General features: G+C 40.0%; 1 protein-coding gene across 4 annotated transcripts in view; it reads right to left on the minus strand.

Moving 5' to 3' along the window:
- The window catches only part of STAC (SH3 and cysteine rich domain), a 72319-nt gene that overhangs the window by 30175 nt on the left and 21942 nt on the right, over positions 1-20202 (minus strand). For all 4 annotated transcript variants that reach the window (XM_038128771.1, XM_038128774.1, XM_038128772.1 and 1 more), the window contains exon 2: positions 18145-18421. In XM_038128771.1, the coding sequence (XP_037984699.1) occupies positions 18145-18421 (277 nt within the window). The remainder of the gene's footprint in view (positions 1-18144; positions 18422-20202) is intronic.

Here is a 20202-nt window from a genome sequence, read left to right on the forward strand (position 1 = left end):
ACAGGATTTCTTAAAAGAACACGTGCCTGTTTATTTGTTTCTTTTTCCTGCATGGTTGCACTTGGATTAGTGTGCTGTGAGGATTTTTTCAGTTATAGTTTCTTTTCAATTACACATGCCCAAACCAATATTGACTTCTGTGGCTTTGTGCTTTTATTACTGATGATGAAATGCTGAATCACCCTTCCTGGTGATCAACAATCGGCACGGAGAAAAGTGTAGCTCCCTCACAGTTTTTCATTATATTTATAGGGCAGAATGAGAAAAGGAAAATGACATCACAGTTGGCCTATGCATCATGTCAGTGCTTACACCGGCTCTAATTCTCCTCTCATGCTGGTCTGTACCAAGTTACTCCTAAGATTTAGCTGTGAAGAGGCAGACAGTCTCTCAGTCCTTCCTGCTGGCTATGTTATGCTCTTCCAGCCATTTTAATGTTAACTTTACAAGGTGGATGTTGGTCCTTACATGTTATTACCATGTGACCACCGAAGATACTCATTTGTCAAAACAATTGTGTGCCCAAATGATGTGCAAAATGAATGTGAAGCATCTGAGTTGCTTTCAAAAATCAAACCCCAACTCTTTCAGAACAGAAGTTTGTGGTCATGTGAAAATGAGTAAGACAATTACAAAAGAACAACACTGTATTTCCAATGCTGAGTGCCATATTTTTATATCTGAGTAGCTAAGTAGTAGCTTCAAGGAGAGGAAAAGTATTTCTGTCGCACACTTGAGTCTACAAGAAGGCTTTGTAAATCAAAATGAAATCCCTGTAACTACCAAAAGCTCCAATATTCAACCCATTTTCAATTCTAACTACTTGGTTTGCGGTGGGGTTAGCTTGGAAAAAACTTCCCTGCATCTCCCTGCCTCCCACTGAGGAATAACTACAGAGCTTGGAGAAGAATCATTATGCTGTATTTACTCTTAACCGCCATATCTCAAGCTCTGAAAAATGGCATTTCTGCAAGAAACATCTTTTTTTTTTTTTTTTTTCCCCCAAAGAACAATTCTGTCTTCAGTTTCTCTTCCCCATTACACTAAATCACTCAGAGAACTACAGCTAAGCTGTTTCAAAACTAGTGCATGCCAGGAATCAGATAACTACATACTGGCAATGTACCTGACCCAAAAGTTTCTGAGTTTCAGAAATGAGGCGCAATCATAGCTCACATCACAGATAAGAGATTGCACTCAGTATAGGTGTAAATGTAATGAGACCAGGGTTTGACTCATTGCATCAATTTCTGGCCTCCCATTTATGCACACTTATTGACCATGCAGACGTCTGAATGGGGCAGGTTTTAGGAGACATCTGGTAGTTTAAAAAGTGAAAAAGCAGGCAGAACACAGATCTTGCAAGGTTGCTATTTAAAGCTGAGTGAGTACAGTGAGGGTTCCACAGTCATGCACCGTTATAGCAGAGTTATTTCATTATGCCTAAAGTAGTGGCACAGGATATAGCAATGTGCTGAAACATTATTTCCCAAGAAATTCCCCTAGAAATCATAAGAAAGTTAGGAACTTGGTCTGAACATACATTAAATAATAGAAAATAAGTGATATTAATGACTCATAAAAGTAAAAAAAAAATAAATTGACAATTACAAAGATAACAATAATAGCAATAGCTACAACAACACAATAGAGACTATTTGAGGATGATTTTCCTTTGTTGCCATAGGGTACCAGGCCTTGTTTGAAGCTGAAAGTCTCTCTGTGGCATGCTTATTCCCACTGGTTTAATCTTTCTGTGGATTGAAGCATAGGGCAGGGGAAGAGTGAGGAGAGATCTCACATTTGAGCTGGTTACAGCACTGTTTGGAAGGTGCAGTGTTCCAATTAGTGCAGTCTCAGACACTAACACAGTCTCCTCAGGGACATCTGCTGAACACACATTGATGACCTGCAAGCCTGACCATCAGTGTCTAGGTTGATTCCTGTCCCCCTAAATAGCTGATGGCTTGATTGCAGCCTACTGTTTATTCCCACCAGCAGATATTCCCCTATACCAACCTTAAAGCAAAGCTGGAAGCTACTGTTACTCACATACAATAGTCACTCCTATACCTTAGCCCACCTGGAATAATTTCAGTCAGTGGTGGATCAGAAATACAGGAACTAAAGGCTTAACAATTAAGCTCCACTTGGAGTAACCTAACTACTTTTTTCTCTGGTTTTCATTCAAAGGAGGAGTAAACTAACAGCTTTGAAAGCTCTGCTATTACCTTCAAAAAGTAATCATCCTCCTACCTTTTTCTCCAAAAACCCTTACTAAGGTTACTTAAGCTGATTGGTAAATGCTGAGCAGGACAGAACAAAATTCTGCTCAGTTGCTTTTTGGTTGCTCTCCGGGGATATGATTTTCACTATTTTTATTCAAGGCACACTACTTCATTTACCAAACAGAGCAGACGGTGTTTGATGAATGGCCAGTTCTATTCAACATTTATTTTTTACTTTCCTCAGTCAGTGTGTGTCTTTAAGCATCATCTCTGGACTCCCATGTTAGCCTTATTCCAAATACAAAGTGATTAACGGCCTCATGAGTTTTCTTATGGGCTCACTGTCTTTGTCTCTTGCCAAAACTTGTATGAGATGGCCCTCATTTAGGGGAATAAGGGGTAAAACTGTCAGAGGTTGCACTAATATTATTTTGGTCCAAATGCTGGTGTTTAGGTTATAAAATTGCAAACTCTAAAAGCGGGGGTTTAGAATGGAAATTACTAGACATGTTTAGCTGACTTATAGTGTCCATGAACACTTTACATATCCTCTTCAGTGAATGAAGCAGTGTCTATGTGGTTATGAAATTCATATAGAGAAAAAACCACGCAGACATTAGAACAAATGTCCTCTGTGTCCTATTCATTAATATATCAACCATCTCCAAGTCTGTACAGGTTGGTATTCCTTTTTCAAACAATAAAAAAGACAAAACTGACAAAAGAAACACTATTTCATTGGAAAAAAAGAGGAAATTTCAGGCCAGAATACTGAGTAGGTCTTAAATAAACTTACAAATGAGGTTCTGACCAGTGATTTTCCTCAGATATCAGCTAATGTATCCAGGCACCTAGGTCTGGAAGGATGCATTGTTTTGAGAAGCAGGTCATGTTTAATAACACCTCACTAGAAATACTCTGTGACTGGGTCAGCTCCCATTTGAATATCTAAACCAGTGGCTAGGTTTTCCAGAACAGTCATAGAAAATTGAATCTTAAACTGTTCTGATAATATGACCTTAAATACCACAAAAAGGACACACTGCATCACTTTTGTAAATTTAAATCTTTTTTTGAGGAAGCCTAAATGGAAACAGAACAGCTCAATATAGGTGAATGGAAATATTTGGAGGCAGAAAAAGACAGAGGGAACAGGGCAGAATTTGATTTCAACTCTTTTTTTCTTTGTGTTTCCTTACAAAAGCAGTTTAGTAACTACTGTGCATTTCAGGAAAGTCACATTTTTCCTAAGGAATGGAAATGAGAATCTGCTTGTTACATACACACAAAGGGAACTTGTGTCATCCCCTTGGCCAGCAGAGCTATGGCCACAGCACTGCTGGCTGATGCTTTTTGCCTCTTGTTCCAAGTCCCAACATAAGATTAATAACTGGAGAGGGAGAACAAGCCCTACAGCCTGGAGAAAATTCAAAGAAAACTGCAGATGTTGGTAACAACATGACGTTATACTCACTGTATAAACATAACTATATTAGGCACTTACGCCAAAGTGGGGAAAAAAACAGAAAGGAGAGGACAAAAATGTTCAGGTCTATAAAAGAGAGAAAGAGGAAGGGAAAAAGACACAGAGAGACTGTCACCTCCAGCTAATCTAGCTATGACCCAACCACTATTTTTTTATTATTCCATCTGAGGGGAACATACCAGTCAGATATTGTTTTGATTTAAAACTTTCAAAAAGAAATATATTTAAAATTATATAATTTCCATAGAACTTCAACTTCTGCTGTGGAAGGCTGATAAAAATAATGAGTGTCTTGCACCTTTCTCCCTAAATGCATTTACAATTGTCACCACAAAGGTTCATCCATGCCAAAGTTTATGGGAAATGGAGAATTTTAAGCAAGCTGGGCCAGTATTGCAGCAGTGAAGGGTTTAGGACGTCCCCTTAAAAAGAGGAAATCCCCCAAATGGGACTGATGCCTCTACAGTTGTCTCTAAGCCTCTGTGCACTCTACTCTCATGCCCCCTTCTCAGTTTTTAATTAACTGGTTTTGCGTAAAAGCTCTGATGCTGAAAGAGACAACTATTTTTAAAAATTCCTCTGTAGCAGCTTCCTGCCCCTGAGGCTGGCTGCTGCTGGACAAGTGCTTCTCCTCCTCCTGTTCTAGCTCAATCAAGAGCTGTGGGGAGATCAGAAAATGGCATTTTCTACACTAACATCCAGATCTTTAAAGTTAAAAACCTTGAGCCTTATCCATCGAAACCACTATGCTGGCTTGTAAGAATGAGATAGGAAGTCCTTTTCTCACCCTTCCTCAGCCTCCAGCCTCCCAGAGTGACTCCTGCCACCTTGAGAACTATGCTCTGTCCTAATGCCTGGCAGCCCTCTGATTATTTTTTTTTTTTAACTGATGCTGCCCCATCACTTTCCCCAGCTGACATTTTGGAGAGGAGCAGATCCTCACCTGTTCATCAGGTGAGCCACAGATCAAAGCCTGAACACAGATTTCCCCAGCCACCCTAGAGGGCTGAACACTGGAAGCCATTGCTGCCTGATATCTGATTGAGAATTTAAATTGATGGACACAGAGTTACTCTTTAGTAATGACATTTTTTTTATTAAGTTGTGGTCTGGATTTTTGTACAGTTAAATCTGCCAGCTCAAAATGTACAGAGCTTTGGGCACGTTAAATTTATAATTTCTCGCGATGAGACACATTGTACAGGGACGTCCAACCATATGAGAAGAAGAACCTCTGAACCTGGGAGCAGGCTGCCAGGTCTTGACCTGACGTCTTGACTGCCTGAAGCATCCTGTTCCCCTGAATTTACCTTGTGCCACTCTAAACCAAACAGAGTGTGTAGAGAAGCTGGAGCTTGTATATTTATGTTCTGTAGAGTAGGACTTGATATCCAATCAAGGTACCTATCCTTTCAATTGAATAAATTTTAGATTAGATGTCATTGAGAGGTGTGGGTCCATTTGAGTGCCTACCCCAGTTTCTCCGTAACAATATCCAGTGTTTAAATAGCAAGAAAAGTTGCCTTGCATGTAGGCAGGCTACATAACAGTGCATAAAATTAGAATTGACTTCCTAGTGGCATAGTTTTCTTTAGAAATGACATGCTGAGAAAAAAATGAGGCAGTAATAGGCAGGTTTTTCTGCAAGAGGGTTATAGAGATGAAAAATATCCCTGCTAAAATAAAGCCTTTTAAAAATTTGGTCATAAGAATTTTTTTTCAAAATGCACTTTCCACATATTCAGCAGCTTTGCTATAAAAGTCTATCCCTGAAAGGAAATATCCACCTCCGCACTTCTTAAAATATCATCTCAGGTTTTTGATAATCTAAATGTTAATTAGGATGCTGGAACGCCATGGTAAATAAACTAACAGCTATTATTGAAAGAAAAAGTCCCTGTCCCCTAAACACTAAACATTCTAAATCATGTCTAAGGTTCTGTGCTCTGAACAAACTGGCACTGATATATCGATACCTACTTTTCTAGATAATTTTCAAGACTGATGAACCTGTGCTTATAGGTCCTTGAACTGGGCTGCTTGGCTGAAAAGGAAAACATTTCAGAGAGGATAGGCATAAACTTGACTGTGTGAGGTGATGGTGACAGAACTAAACAGGACAAGGGACCATGGAGAAATTAAGCTTGATGTGTTATTTCAAATGAGGACAAGCCAAGATGAATGGCTGATCTTGGTCAAGCCGAGATGAATGGCTGATCTAGGTCGCAGTAGTATTAATAAACATAGCATCTTAAGTAACTCTTCCTGAGGTGAAGGTGATGAGAGTCAGATTTCAAACAAGATTTCCATTTTGACAGGCTCAGGTTATTTGCACCTGTGTTCTTACATGTTTTGAAATGAAAAGTCATCAGTTGCAGCCTTTTTTTTCCTGTGTTTTGAAATGCTTTGAAAAAGCAGTTGAATTTTGTAAAGCTGCTCACATGTGCCAAACCCTTTATCTTCCAAGGGCCTTGTACTGTTACAGAGCAGCTGGAAAACAGAAGCCAGAAATCTGAACAAAAACTATGATGTGAAATGAAGACCAGGACTGTGAGCTTGCTGAAAATGTGGGAAAAGAATTACAGAACAAAAGAACAGTGGGTCCTCAGCAAAGGGATTTGATGTCCTCTCTTCTCTCCTAATAGATTTTTAACACAGCCTGTTGCTTATGTGGCTCCATCGTCATCAGTGGCCTTGCAATGAGAGACTGCTATTTGCCAGAAGATCGGGAAAATCAATTAGAACTATAAAATGTTTAATTCCCATTATATCTATCTATCTATCTATCTATCTATCTATCTATCTATCTATCTATCTATCTATCTATCTATCTATATCTGGCAGTTCACTGGCCTTCTGCTGTTTCAGACTTACTGAGGGTTTGGGCCCTTTCCTCCTACACTAAAACCACTCCCTCACCAGCGCAAGCTCCCAGTGTTGTTGCAGATCTGTGTTAGTACAAACTGACTGGCAGTGCCTGCAGCAATGGGTCTTGCATGCAAAGTGCTGAAGTGTGACTTACCAGGACAACAATTCCTCTTCCTCTCTCCTTTTTCCATTTTACAGTAGCTAGTGATGGAGATGGAAATGGAACAATAGAAGATAACTACATGTGGCTAAAATCTAGTGCTTGGTCAGGATTTGGCCACACACAGAGATTTCTGTTTCAAAGCCATTTCTTCTCTTGGATCACATATAGCTAAGGAAGATCCCATCAGAAGCTACAGGTGTATTAGCAATATGATTTGCTTGGACTAGAGGAAATTCAGGGCACTACCATAAGTAACTGGCTAGTTACACCATTTTGGTGGGATCAGTTTTCAGGGAAATTATTTCTACAGTTAGTCAAAATGTGCTTCTACCTTTCAGAATTTTACAACCACATTTTATAGCAAAATGTGTTTAAGTTTCTTTTCCACGTGGGGAATATACAATCACAGAATCAACTGGTTTGGGAAAGACCTCTGAGATCATCAATCAGACCAATGACCTAACACCACCTTGCCAACCAGACCACGGCACTGAAAGCTACGTCCCATCTTTCCTTAAACAATTCCAGGAACAGTGACTCTACCACTTGCCTCAGCAGTGCCTTCCAATATCTGTTCCTGTTTTCTGTGAATTCTTCCTGATTTCTAAGCAATGGAAAAACATTCACACCAAGTACAGGCTGTGGGGGGAGTGAAGGGGGGCAGGGTGTTGGTAATTTTTTCCAGAAATAGTTACTGATTTCAGTTGAAATCACACAGGTTGGTCAGTGAAAACACTTCATCTACAATTGTCAAAGAGGCAATCTCAGCCTTTACTGTTATAACCTGAGAGAATTCATTACTTGGCACATAACAGTACTGGCCTAAAGCACACCTACAGGTACACTTCCATAAGGCACCAATTAATAATTAAATAATTAAATGAATAAGAAAAACTTCTGTCAAGTGATTTTACAGAAGTTTATGTAGCTCAGCAAAGTAAAAAGAACATTACCTGCCCGAGGGTCAATCTGGACAGTGAAAAAAATGGGAAAATTAGGCTGAAATTTCACTCCATTGCTAAATATTTAAATCACTAATCAAAATCACCAAAGATCTGCTTTTTAAGATTTTGTCAATCAACAGGAATAATCCAATGCATCACTCATAAGCTATCCATATTTAGACAGTATTTGCATTACCTGAATTCACCCTGGCTTCCAGTAGGAACCAGCCAAGCCAACAAAAACAATAGATTTTCTCATCTACACATGTGGTTTGGACCAGCATGGCTATGTGGTTTGTTGTCCAAAAACCTTAATTAACATCGACCATAATTGTGCTACCACTATCAGGGTAGTGAAACCCAGAGGGACAGCAAAAGGCTTGGTAGGTATTATCTGTCTGTTGTGCAGTTGTACAGTGTACAAAGCTGTAACACATAACAAAAGTCCAGCAAAGAGCAGGTCAATGTGTCAGAAGGTAGTGGCACAGAACTGAATGTCAATACAGGTATTAAGATGTATGAGCTGTCATAGGCAAAGAACAGGTGAAACTGTGAACAGGAACAGGCAGCAGGTAACTGCTGTATAAGTGAACGTGTGAAACTGAGCCCCTGAACTCTCAGATAAGAGGCTGCTGCTTGCAAGCTGCAACCACTATTAGCTGATGGAAATGTTGATAACACTCTGACTAAACAAAAGCAGTGTATCCCAAATCCAGCGATAAATAAAGAGGCAGGAGACCAGAACACTAGTTAAAAGGCTGCTCATGTGCTGTTCTTATGTACATACATTATTTAGACTGGAGGAAGTGTGAGCTTGGTGTCCAGAAAGAAGATTTGGTGCCAAGAGCTCCTGAAAGAAAGAAGTGTTCTCAGAAAGAAGAAGGGGGCCAAAGGTGAAGATCCTGGCCTGGGGAGGGATCTGGGAAATGCAGAAAGATCCTGAAGATGAAGAAGCTATGGACATCAATGTTGTGCATCAGTGATGGACATTCAGTGACGGACATCAATGCCAGGGGATGCCCAGGAACTGTGTCTGAGATAAACAACTTCAAGAAGCATCCCAGCAGGAATAAAAAATTACTTTCTGCCCCAATGTCACTAGTAGTGACCCCTCCATGCAGGGAAGGGGAGACTTAGGGAATGAAAGGCTGGTGGGGAGGGAGGAAGCTAGTGTAAGAAAAAATAAATAGAGTAAAATCTGTAATGTCATTGTTTCTTCTATAAAGGCTGGTACCCAGATGCTCTCCACATTGGAATTTTTTACAGTGTAATAAACACTGCAAGACAGGCAATGTCTCACCTTGCCACTGTAAATAGATGCTCTAACCTGAGAGAATTCATTACTTGACACATAGCAGCACTGGCCTAAAGCACACCTACAGGTACACTTCCATGTGGCACCAATTACTAATGAAATGAATAAGAAAAACTTCTGTCACATGATGGACACAGACAAAGGAAACTACAATGAAATCACAATTTGCAATTACATGCCATTTTTAACTGAGCGTGTCTTCAGAATTAAAAGCATCCTTCAGTGTACAAGATAAACTTATGTTAAGGGGAAAACCAGCTTCATATTGTGTATACCTGGAAAAAGAAAATTTCAGCAGTTCAAAGAAGAGCATTGGTGAAGTTGCAGTACTTGCATTCCTATTAGCAAAGCAGGAAAACATGCGATGATCCATGTGAGCCGCAAGGATCACTGCTCTCTGAGACATCCTTCTATATTAAGGACAGCAACAAGCAAATGTGGGTAGGCATTTTACTCTACATGATGGCAGTGTGCTATTCCTTGCAGAAGCATTTCTGTTAAGTGCCTCATTTTAAGATTTCTGCAACTCAGAGTAAGGTAAAGCTTCTAATAATTTTGCTTCTGGATAATGCTTTTGTCAGCTATTGTAAATAGCATTGTAATTATCCACATAACAGTCACACTCTGGTAGATAAGGACTCTAAAGAGAAAAATAACGTTTTTACAAGAAGGTCAGCTTGAAAGAAGATGCACTTAATTTGCTTATCTGTAAACACCCAATATCCCATGTGAGCTCTGGAAAAGTACATAGCAGGACATAAAACCCCCACTTGCATTCTGCTTCATCCCTTGGCCTTTAAAAAACCTTGAGCTTGCCATTATGTTCTTCACTAGAGCTGATACCAGGAGCAATGGTACCAGGAGCCTACTCCCTACTGAATAGGGTGTTTGGTGGTTTTAATGTATTTTTTGGTTAAAAATTGCCATGGCTAACATAATATTAAAATATTAATTGTAGATGTTCTAGAAATGCTTATTGTTTTCCATCTAATTAAACAGCAAATGTTGGTCAACATTTTTTAAAGTCTCTTTTGACTGAGGATTAACTGCAGTTTCATATTAATAGCAATTTCCCCCATATTAAAGTGAGCTTGAAAATTATCTAGCAACAAATGTGAAACATGTGTGATGCTGTTCAAGGACAAATTAGAATTTAAAATATATTTCTAACCTCTTTTTTCAGCTAAGCAGTTCCTGATTATCCAATTTACTGATAACATTCTTGCCTCATCTCAGAGGAGGAAGCCCTCCCAGAGGATAAACAAACTAAATATTTTCTTTTCAATATTTGCTTTAAAGCATGTTTAACTCTTTGTTAACAAAGAAAAGTAATGATTTGATGCAGGGATCATGTGTGGCTCCCTGTAGCTTTTCTACAAATGTGGGACTCCATGAATTGGATACTTTTTGCCATGTTTATCAAAAAATGGGAGTAGAAGTAGATGGAGCACATCTATACTGCACATACCATACGTGTTTCTATGTCTTCACTTCTCTTTATTTGCACTTTATTTATTCCAACAGACAGAATATCCACTGTTGGGAGATTTTGGAGAGTCCAGATGATACCAGCTATACCTGACCGGTCTATAACTAACAGTTATATGCATACTGTACAGTTTGGGTGAATTAGTATTTCATATTTCCAGAAGACTTTTGTTTGGCCCTTCTTACAGGGCTCCACTCAGAAGTGGGAAGGTCTATGCTTGTGGAGAATTTTTAACTCAAGAAAGAGACTGTAGGATAAGCAAGGTTCAATTTCAATCTAATAGGGTAAAATTATTATTTTATACCAATTTTTAGCAGATGTGTGTTACAAAATACAATGTTTTTGTTTGCCCTAAACCTTAGCATGACAGAGAGAGATGACTTAAGCAATTCTCACTCACACTGACTCTCAAAAGGGCCAGAAGACTTAAGTGCCCAGAGCCACTCATTGTTGTCAACTGAAATGACGTGTCCTAAATCCAGGACTAAATTTACTGGAGGGAAGGAGGAGGTAGAGGCGAGGATTGTAGATCATTTAGTAATATATGGGATGGCACCTGGTACCAGTTGCTGAAAAGGTTACACAATGGCCCTTTTTCAATGAATCACAGAGTGACTGGATTTGCAAATGACATCTGGAGATCATCTAGTCCAATCCCCTGCTGTATCAGGTTCTACTAGAGCAGGTTGCACAGGATAATGGCCAGGTGGGCCTTGAATATCTCTGTAACATGAAACCCCACAACTTCTCTGGACAACATGGTCCAGTGCTCTGTAACTCTCACAGTAAATAAGCTCTTCCTCATTTTTAGATGGATCTTCCTGTTTAAGTATGTGCCTGTTGTCCCTTGTCCTCTCCCAGGGCACTGCTGAACCTGGCTTTATCCTCTTGCAAACCCCCCTTACAGACACTGATGAGATCCCCTCTCAGTTGTCTTTACTCCAGGCTGACCACAGCTCCCTTAGCCTGTTCTCTAAGTGAGGTGCTCCAGGCCCCCAGTCATCTTTGCAGCCATCCACTGGACCTGCTCCAGGAGTTCCATGTACCTCATGCCCAGGGAGCCCAGAACTGGTCTCAGCACTCCAGATGAGGCCTCACCAGGGCTGAGTAGAAGGAGAGGATCACCTCCCTCAGCCTGCTGGCAAAGCTCTTCCTAATGCACTCTAGGATATCATTGGCCTTCTGGGTCACAAGGACACTGCTGGCTCTTGGACAGCTTGGAACTGTTGTCCACTGGGACTCACAGAGCTGCTTTCCAGCAGGTCAGCTCCCAGCCTGCATTGGTGCCTCGGATTATTCCTTCCCAGGTGCAAGACCCTGCATTTGCCTCTGTTGAATTTCTGGAGCTTCCCATCCATACAACTCTCCAGGCTGTCCAGGTCTCACTGGATGTCAGCACGAGACGCTGGGGTTTCGGCCACTCCTCCTGATTTTGTAATGTCAGTAAATTTGCTGAGGATGCACCTGTCCCTTCATCCAGGTCATAGTTAAATGTGTTGCACAAGACTGGACCTGGTCCCAACCCCTGGGGAGCATCATTAGCCATGAGCCTCCAACTGGACTCTCTGACTCTACCATTCAACCAGTTCTCAAGCCATATTAACCTCCACTCATCCAACATTTCCTGAGTTTGCCTACAAGGATGTCATGTGAGGCAGTGTCAAAAGCCTTGCTGAAGTCAAGGCAGTCAATATCCACCACTCTCCCCTCACCTACCCAGCCAGTCATGCTGTCATAGAAGGCTATCAGATTGGTCAGGCACAATTTTATGATTTTTCCTTACAAATGAAAAACAAAAAGGATTCAGCTGCTTTTGAAAGTTTCTTTCAATAGGGAAACTCTTAATAATAAACAAAACAAATTTATGCTGTAGTAGTAGTAGTATCTCTGGAGAATAGATGTGGGAAGTCTTGGCTGTGACTACACAAGCCCTGCTCCAGGGGTATGTCCCCCTTGCTGGAAGTTCTTTACCCTTCTCTACAGGGGACAACTCTGTTCTGATGAAGTGGCAACACAAATCTATTCCCTCAAGGTCATTTGTATTGGGATATGCTAGAGAGACTAGGAAGAGTGGAGGGCAAGACTGAATGAATATCATTATTTTTTTCCTTCATCCTGCAAGATAAATAAAAATGCCTTTTTTTTGGTTTTGTTTTTTCCAAGATCTCTGTCCAAAGAGTCTTCCAAACTACCTTAGCCTTGGAAAAAGCCAGTTAGAGTCATGCTTCCAGGAATACTTCTACTTTGTCTTGCTGCCAAAAAGTGGTGATCAATCTGTGACCATTTACTGCACCTTTGTCTACCTGGATAATGCTGGATGCAGGCAGGTTTGCACCAAACCAGAAGGCCTACTTCATGAAATGAGGCAGCAAGCTTCAAAAAAGTCAAGCATATTTTTTAGGAGAGAGCTGATCAGACAGGAGGCAGAAAGCACTGTGTCATAGTTCCTGTGAAATTTTTCTATATTTAATAAACATCCACATAAATTACAGTTATATAAACACTTCCTCTAACCATGGAGTTCTTCCAGTACTTATTAGTCGCAGTTACTGATAGTCTAAGAGAAGAAGTTCAAAAGCAGAATCTAACTGAAAAAGGGAACTACAGCTTAAATCTAGACCTCTTTCTTTCCTTTATTCCTGCATTTGAAAAGCTTGCCCAATTTATCAACTTTGACCCTAACTTTCTGGAGGATTTTACAATACAGCTTTGGGGATAAAAGTGGTTGAAAGTTCTAGCGGCCACAACGGCACAGTGAAATTAAGAAATACAGGCTGCTTCTAAAAGTGAGAAAGAATTATTCATGGTACTTTTTTGGCTGTCTGAAACTCCAGAATGACTGGCTAAACCAGAACAGACGGTGGTAGGAGTGAGTCAGTTCTGAAGGGATAACACAATTTCACTGCTCAAGCACTACTGATTAATAGACTGAAAGGAAGCTATGCTACAGCCATGTTTTGGTTTTATCTTTTTTACTTGTTCATTCGTTTTCCACAGATTTCTCTAACTGCAATCTGGTTAGTTCCCCAAGAGGACAGGTACTGAGTTATTTACCTCCAGAGCTACAAAGGTCCAGAGAATCTTCATCCAAACCAGAAACCCAGTGAGAACACCTGTAAATTCATATATGTCAGGGGTGGCATGACCCAGAAGGACCTGGTTTTGACTATTACTGGACATTGCAGACCACAATTTTTTTCTGCTCTTCCTGCATGTTTGTTCCAGGCAAACATGGTCTAGCAGGTATGCCAAAATAAACAGGTGTTTGATTAAAATTTTGTGCCACAGTTAAGGTCAAGAATGGAGTGAAACAGTTACATATACTTTAGAAACACAAAGAAAGATACAATATAAACAAGGATATATTTCTTTAAAACACAGCTTTGAAAGATTGACTTAAAAGTAATATATTTTTAAAAGCAAAGTGCTTTATTTTTTTTGCTGCATTACTTATATTTGACTTAGATGGGAATACATTAATTGCATGTAATATGCTTGGAATATGTGGAAAATAACATTTTTTCCATGTGAATCAGCACAGGAAATGATCTGCAAATGAGTAAACGCTGAGAATTCTACTGATGGAGGTTTTTCTTAAAAAATACACAATGTTTTACAACTATAGAGTACTGACATCTTGTTTTCTTCAACAGTGAATTGTCACAGAGATGATTGATGACACACCAGAGACTGAAGAAAAGCAAGAACTTGCTTCTGATCAGCATAGTTTAAGACCGTAATCTGATGCAACATTAATTTAACAGTATCCATCTTTGCTGGTGCAAGGTGGTTTTGCCTCTCTTAATTTGCCATTGCCAAAGAATACCACATTCTTACTAATCATAGAAAATGGTAGATAACACAATGCAAACTCGGAGGTATCTGACATGGTCTTCTTTTCACTGTGATGTAGAATAAAAACCCCATAAAACCAGTGTCTCCTAAATGATGATCTAGTAATACATTCCAGAAGGCACTTTGATTTTCAAAATTTTCCATTGCTGGGGTTAGATATTAAACTAGTAATAAATACTACTACTAAAACCAGCAAATTAATGGTTTTCTAAGAGACATACTGTGAGAGGATGTTCAAGGGTGGATATGTTTAGGAAAATATGTAGCCCTCTGCGGAGCTGAAACCCCAGTCCTAAACTAACTGATGCCAGGCACTCACAGCGGCAAAACAGTGAGTGGGAGAAAGGAGTGCAGAGTCTGCTCCAACACACTATTGATTTGCTCTGAAATTATGTGAATTATTACTGTTGAATTCATTATTAGAAATGATGATTTTATTGGAGAATTAGATGCTGTAAGAAGGCCCCATTAATGTAAAATGGATTCTGCATGCACTCTTCAAAGCTCCCTCAAATGTGAAATTTCCTCCATTATTTCATTTGACAGAAAATTACTGCTTCTGTATCAAATTTTTCATCTGTTTACTGAGGTGGAACTTGAGTCTCAGTCTGGTACAATCAATAGGAACATTCCAACTCCTGCCTTTAAAGTGCAGTATGAAGCACAATATTAATACTCTTTTTTCTTTTTTGAAATCACGTTAATATACAGATTTTCTGTAGAATATGTTGCATTGTACTCTGGGATGCAGGAAAAACATTTGAAAGAGTAAGTTTACTCATATATATATACTGATTGCACTGCATCCCAAAGCCAATATTTGGCTCCTAGTGCCTAAAGGATCAAAGAGAGATGATGCACGTATTTTTTTCTAGTAAGAGAATGTTTCAAGTTCTTTAATTTTGCCGTGAAAAGAGCAGCACAGGGAACCTGCTGCCTCTGCTCCATGTGTCCTGCTCACTCTGAAGCTACAGACGAATTCTGCCACATGAGTGAAACTGAAGAAGTCACTGCACATTCATGCTGCGCACTGCTCATTACGCTGCCGTGTACCAAACAGAGCTGCTTAGTTCATAGATCAGAGTGCCATTTAAGGTGAGCCTGGAATCATTCTTGGTGGCAAAATTGAAACCATCTAAAGTCAAGACACAATTTTCCTGGAATCTTTCCTCCAGCCTTCAAAACATGTATCTGTCTTTGCCTTTATTGTCATCAATGAGGAATTTAAAGTCATAGACTCATTAGTCCTAAATGTCACTGCCTGTGAAAAATGCAAAGAGAGAGAACAAATTAGCTCCATGCTTCAAGCAGTCAGAGTCCCTGAACAGAAATGAGGCTTTTTCAGTCTGTCTTTGGGAAAAGGCTTGACAGGGTTTCCTGAAAGCTGCCTGTTTTGCTTCTCTATTCCTATAACCCACAGTTGCACATCCTATATGGATTAATTGAATGGCAAACAGTTAGCATCGAGATCTACCATGCTGCTTAAAATACAATACAGCAAGGACCAAAAAGAGAAGATGGCAGGAATAGAGAAGACGTTCGTCTATGAAAATCAGGGCATCTATACTCTAAGGCATATTAAGGTAAAACTCTCAACATCTTCTCTGCCTTACCTCCAAGCAAAGATGAGCTGGAGGAGGTCAGAGCAATTTACCTGACTCAGACTGCTACCAGACAAAATAGGTCACATTAGTTTCTTTAGCAATTATAAAAGGCTTCTTCAGCTAATGGAGTGGCTAAGACACAGAACAGAAAAACAAAGCCCTCCGCAGAGAGAACAGAAAAAAAATCAGAAAGCACAGGGGGTTAAAGCTGATGTTTTGAAGCTCAGAGCTGTGCTTCAAGACTTTCCTATTCCAGGCGGGCACAGATTGCCCAGCAAAGGAGAAGGGCAGGAGTGTTTATGAACTGGATTTACTCTCCGCAAAGTTTGCTGCCAGCAACAATTCGTCATGAGCAGCAGTATTTTGAAACCCTACTGCTGAGTCATGCAGATTTGTGATGATATTTATCTCCACACAACTTCACGAGAAGCTGCCAGAAATTCAAGGAACTTATATTTGCAGTATATATTTGTGAAAATAAGCTTTGATAGAACATCCGTCCACATTACTGAAGGAGACAACTTCTGGGCCTTTTCCCATATATAAAGTTATTTCAATTAACTACTTTTCCAGACTCCTTGTCAAATTCTGGACCGTGAACTTCCTTGATACTGATATTTTACTGCTTCTCTCTTTCATTTATTTTACCACTTCAAGTAGAAAAAAACCTTAAAAGACTGGAAAGTGACACAAAAAAAATTCTGATTAAAATTCCATCGTTTTCTTGGATTCAGTACAGCTGTGGTGAAGTGAGAATATAAGTTAATTTATGGAAGCAAGATTGTCTTGCATCAATTTTAATGTTCTGTAGACAGCTGCCTTTTCCAAAGACCACAAATTCCTCACAGAAGTGGGGAACACTGAGCACCCTCATTTGAAAAATGTTGATCAGTCTTATCAGCATCTTTCAAGAACTTAGCATACTGTTACCTAAAAGGTAGTGACTTCCATGCCAAGGGACACAAGTTTCTGACAGTAAGTTACACTCATTTCAGACAATATTTTGTACTCAAATACCTGTACTACTTCTACATGAAGCTAAATCATTAGCATGTTTAGCTCCTTGTTCTGCCTAAAAGCTTGGAAATTGTGTCACTCACTTTCACATTGGTGAATTGCTGCTGAATTTACTCCTGCTCTACTGTGCTGGGACAAGTAGATGGTAAGTAAGCACCAAATCATGCACAACACTAGCCATGAGGATGTGAATTTCCAGGATCAGATTTCTGAAAAGCAACTCTTGCAGCTTCCCACTGTGATGGCCATGCAAGTTCTACACCTCCAGGCACTTGCACTCTTTTGACCTCTCCTTGCACAGCCCCATGGATGTTCTGAATGAAGGCTGGATTTTTAGGTCTTCACACTGCACTGAAAATTACCTTACAAGCAGGGCTCAGCAGGGAGTTTTTTCTGTACACTAGACACAATAACAAAATTTTCTCCTGTCTGTCTGTCTGTCAGTCAGTCAGTCAGTCCCTGGCCAGAACTTACATACTCATGGACAGCTTCAGAGAGCAGATAGGCCTATCTTTCAAAGGTATAAACTTAGTGAGAGGTTTTGTGCATAGGAGGGATTGGGTAGAAGAATCCCAAGAAAGTCTGCAGTGTAAATTCGGCTGTTATATTTGGGTTTTGACCTGGTCTCCCAAAATATTCATCCTGGACAGCCAACATCCTCACCCACACAAGCAGATAAGAGCCTACCACCCAGCAGATGCTAATTCTTGTCCCTTAAGTGACATGTGGGACAGCTGGGGGAGGTAGGTACGGTCACCACAGTAAAAGGGAACTGGGGGCAATGCTGGGTGTGAGGGCAGACACAAAGAGGAAGTTAAAATTACTGCTGTGGGAAAGAGTGAGGATAGTGGACACAGTTGCAATATGGATTTCTGCTGCTTCTAGTGTAGCATACAACTTGTGCTTGGTGCTCAGTATAACCTGGATGACAGAAGAGTTTGATTCCAGCTGAATTCCTCACCTGTAATTTGTGGTAACAGTATGTGTCTACAAGGCAAGACAACTGTCAACAAATGTAGAAGTTGTGTTAGCCTGTGGCAGATATGACATAAATCCAGAATGTCTCTGTATGAATATTCTCAAGGAGACTTCTGGGCTCACAAAAATTAGAGAAAGGTCATCCTGCAAGTTTCAGCATGGACACACAATTAGGTTTTAAATAAAATGTTTCTTACCAACAATCATATGGTTGCAGACATCACAGAAGGTTGGTTTTTTGAAGATGTGCTCCTGGAAGATGTGAGTCTTGCTGTTTTCTGGCAGCTGTTGGGCTCTGGTGGGTGAAGATGCCTGGCTGTCTGAGTTGGGGAGCTGCCCAGTGCTTGTGCTCACCTCAGGCATCAAGTCTACTTGCAGTTTCACATCACTATTAGTCCTCTGGAAGAAATTGTCTGCGCTTTTACTCCGCAAGCTTTTAGTCTTGAAGGAGAGGGATCGCTTCAGTTTTTGCAGCTGCAACAAACAAACCAATTATAATTACTATTTTTTCCACTCTAAAAGCAATGCAAGGCTCCTGGTTTTGGGGTGTGTTGTTACCAAGTGAATCTGGGAGCTGCTGTTAGACCTCAAACCACCCAAACAATAAAACTGACTTTAAAATTTAACCAGCAATTTTTGAGCAAAGAAAACACATCTCAATCAGAAAACAACCTACCTTACATATGTTTTCTGATGGACAATAAACTTGATCGTCTAAATGAATGCTTTTTTTGGTCTTTATTTGGAGGTATGACAGCAAAGAAGTATTGCTGAAAGTTGTTGGCATGGGAGAATACACCCTTTGTATTCAAGCATGAGGGAATTTAGAGCATTATTCATCCTCTAAGAGTACTTAATCAGTTTGTAAAGCCATTACAGGAATACCTGTTAAATGGTGGTACATGACAAGTGATTTCAGTGAATATATTTGATATACTTAAATTACTTGAATTTGGCAGAAACAAAGATTATATGCATTTTATATTATATATATTTTAGATTATATGCATTTGATTAGTTGTGACTAAGAAATTCTACTTTTATTCATTTTTTTAAGGACAGAAGTCTTAACAGCAGTAAGAGTGTAATTAGCTGGCCAATTGATAGTTAATGCATTAAGTAATACTAGTTTACACACATTCACATATGTTCTTGTATGTTGTATTTTGTGTTGATTGTAAGACTATCAAGCACCACAATAAGTCATTACTAAATTGGAGTTGTTAACTCAAACTCTTCTCTGTAAACGCTCTTGTGCCATATCAGCCATCCTCTCATTTTTAATTTTTTTTTCCAGTTTTGTATAAGACAACAGCTGAGAGGGGTTCTGGATGAGTCACTGACACGATTAGGAAATTATCCACACCAATTTGTGGGTTTGTGAGCTCCAACATCCCACAAGGAGAGGCCAGGTAAAAGGAAAGCCAGCTCTGAGTCTGCTTTGTGTTTGCCCTCTGTGAAGTGCAATAATTCTGTATCACCTTTCACTCAGCATTATTCAAACCACTGCAAAATAATTTCAATCACCGCTGCTATTCTCTGGGTGACTGTGATGTAACAACTGAAATTTTCCATGCCGCTCAGGCTGTCTGTGGTAACCAGCAGGAATGGTTTATATTAGAAACTGTTTATGTTAGAAGCAATGATTATTTGGAATCATAATTCACACTAATATAAAGGGAGGGAGTTTACATGCTTTCCCAAAAAAAGCATAGAACTGGTACGTCACACTGACTTAGCGGCCTCAGAGTACTTGCTCTCCCTAGATTCTGTTCCTTATCCATCCATTTTCTTTATGATGTGGCTGACAGCACGCTGTTGGAGAGGAGAATCAAGACACTCTGGGGGAAAGCCTCTCTTCCACCTTCAGAAACAAGGAGCTTGTTCCTGGAGAGGGAGACACCAGCTCTTTACCCAGTGTTTCACAATAAAACCCCAGAGTCAAATAAATGGACATGGAGCTCCTGTTGGCTCCAGTTAACAGGGTTTGGGTTTGCTACATGGAAGAAAACTGCATTCTACTTTCCTGAGCTGTTCCTTCACAATGGCTTTGGGAGCAGGGAGGCATCAGAACCTGGGGCCCATCTCACATGCACCTCTCTCCACCCTCAACTCACTCTGGGTTCAGAGGAGGAGCCCTGGATCCAAAGGAAGGATACACCTATTTGCAAGAAACTCTCTGCAGGGGAATGTGAAAATAAGAGTAATTAAGTAATTAAATGCCAACTATGAGGTAAGTGCAGTTTATGGTTTCT

This window comes from Motacilla alba, chromosome 2 (genome assembly GCF_015832195.1).
Source record: "Motacilla alba alba isolate MOTALB_02 chromosome 2, Motacilla_alba_V1.0_pri, whole genome shotgun sequence".
NCBI lineage: Eukaryota > Metazoa > Chordata > Aves > Passeriformes > Motacillidae > Motacilla > Motacilla alba.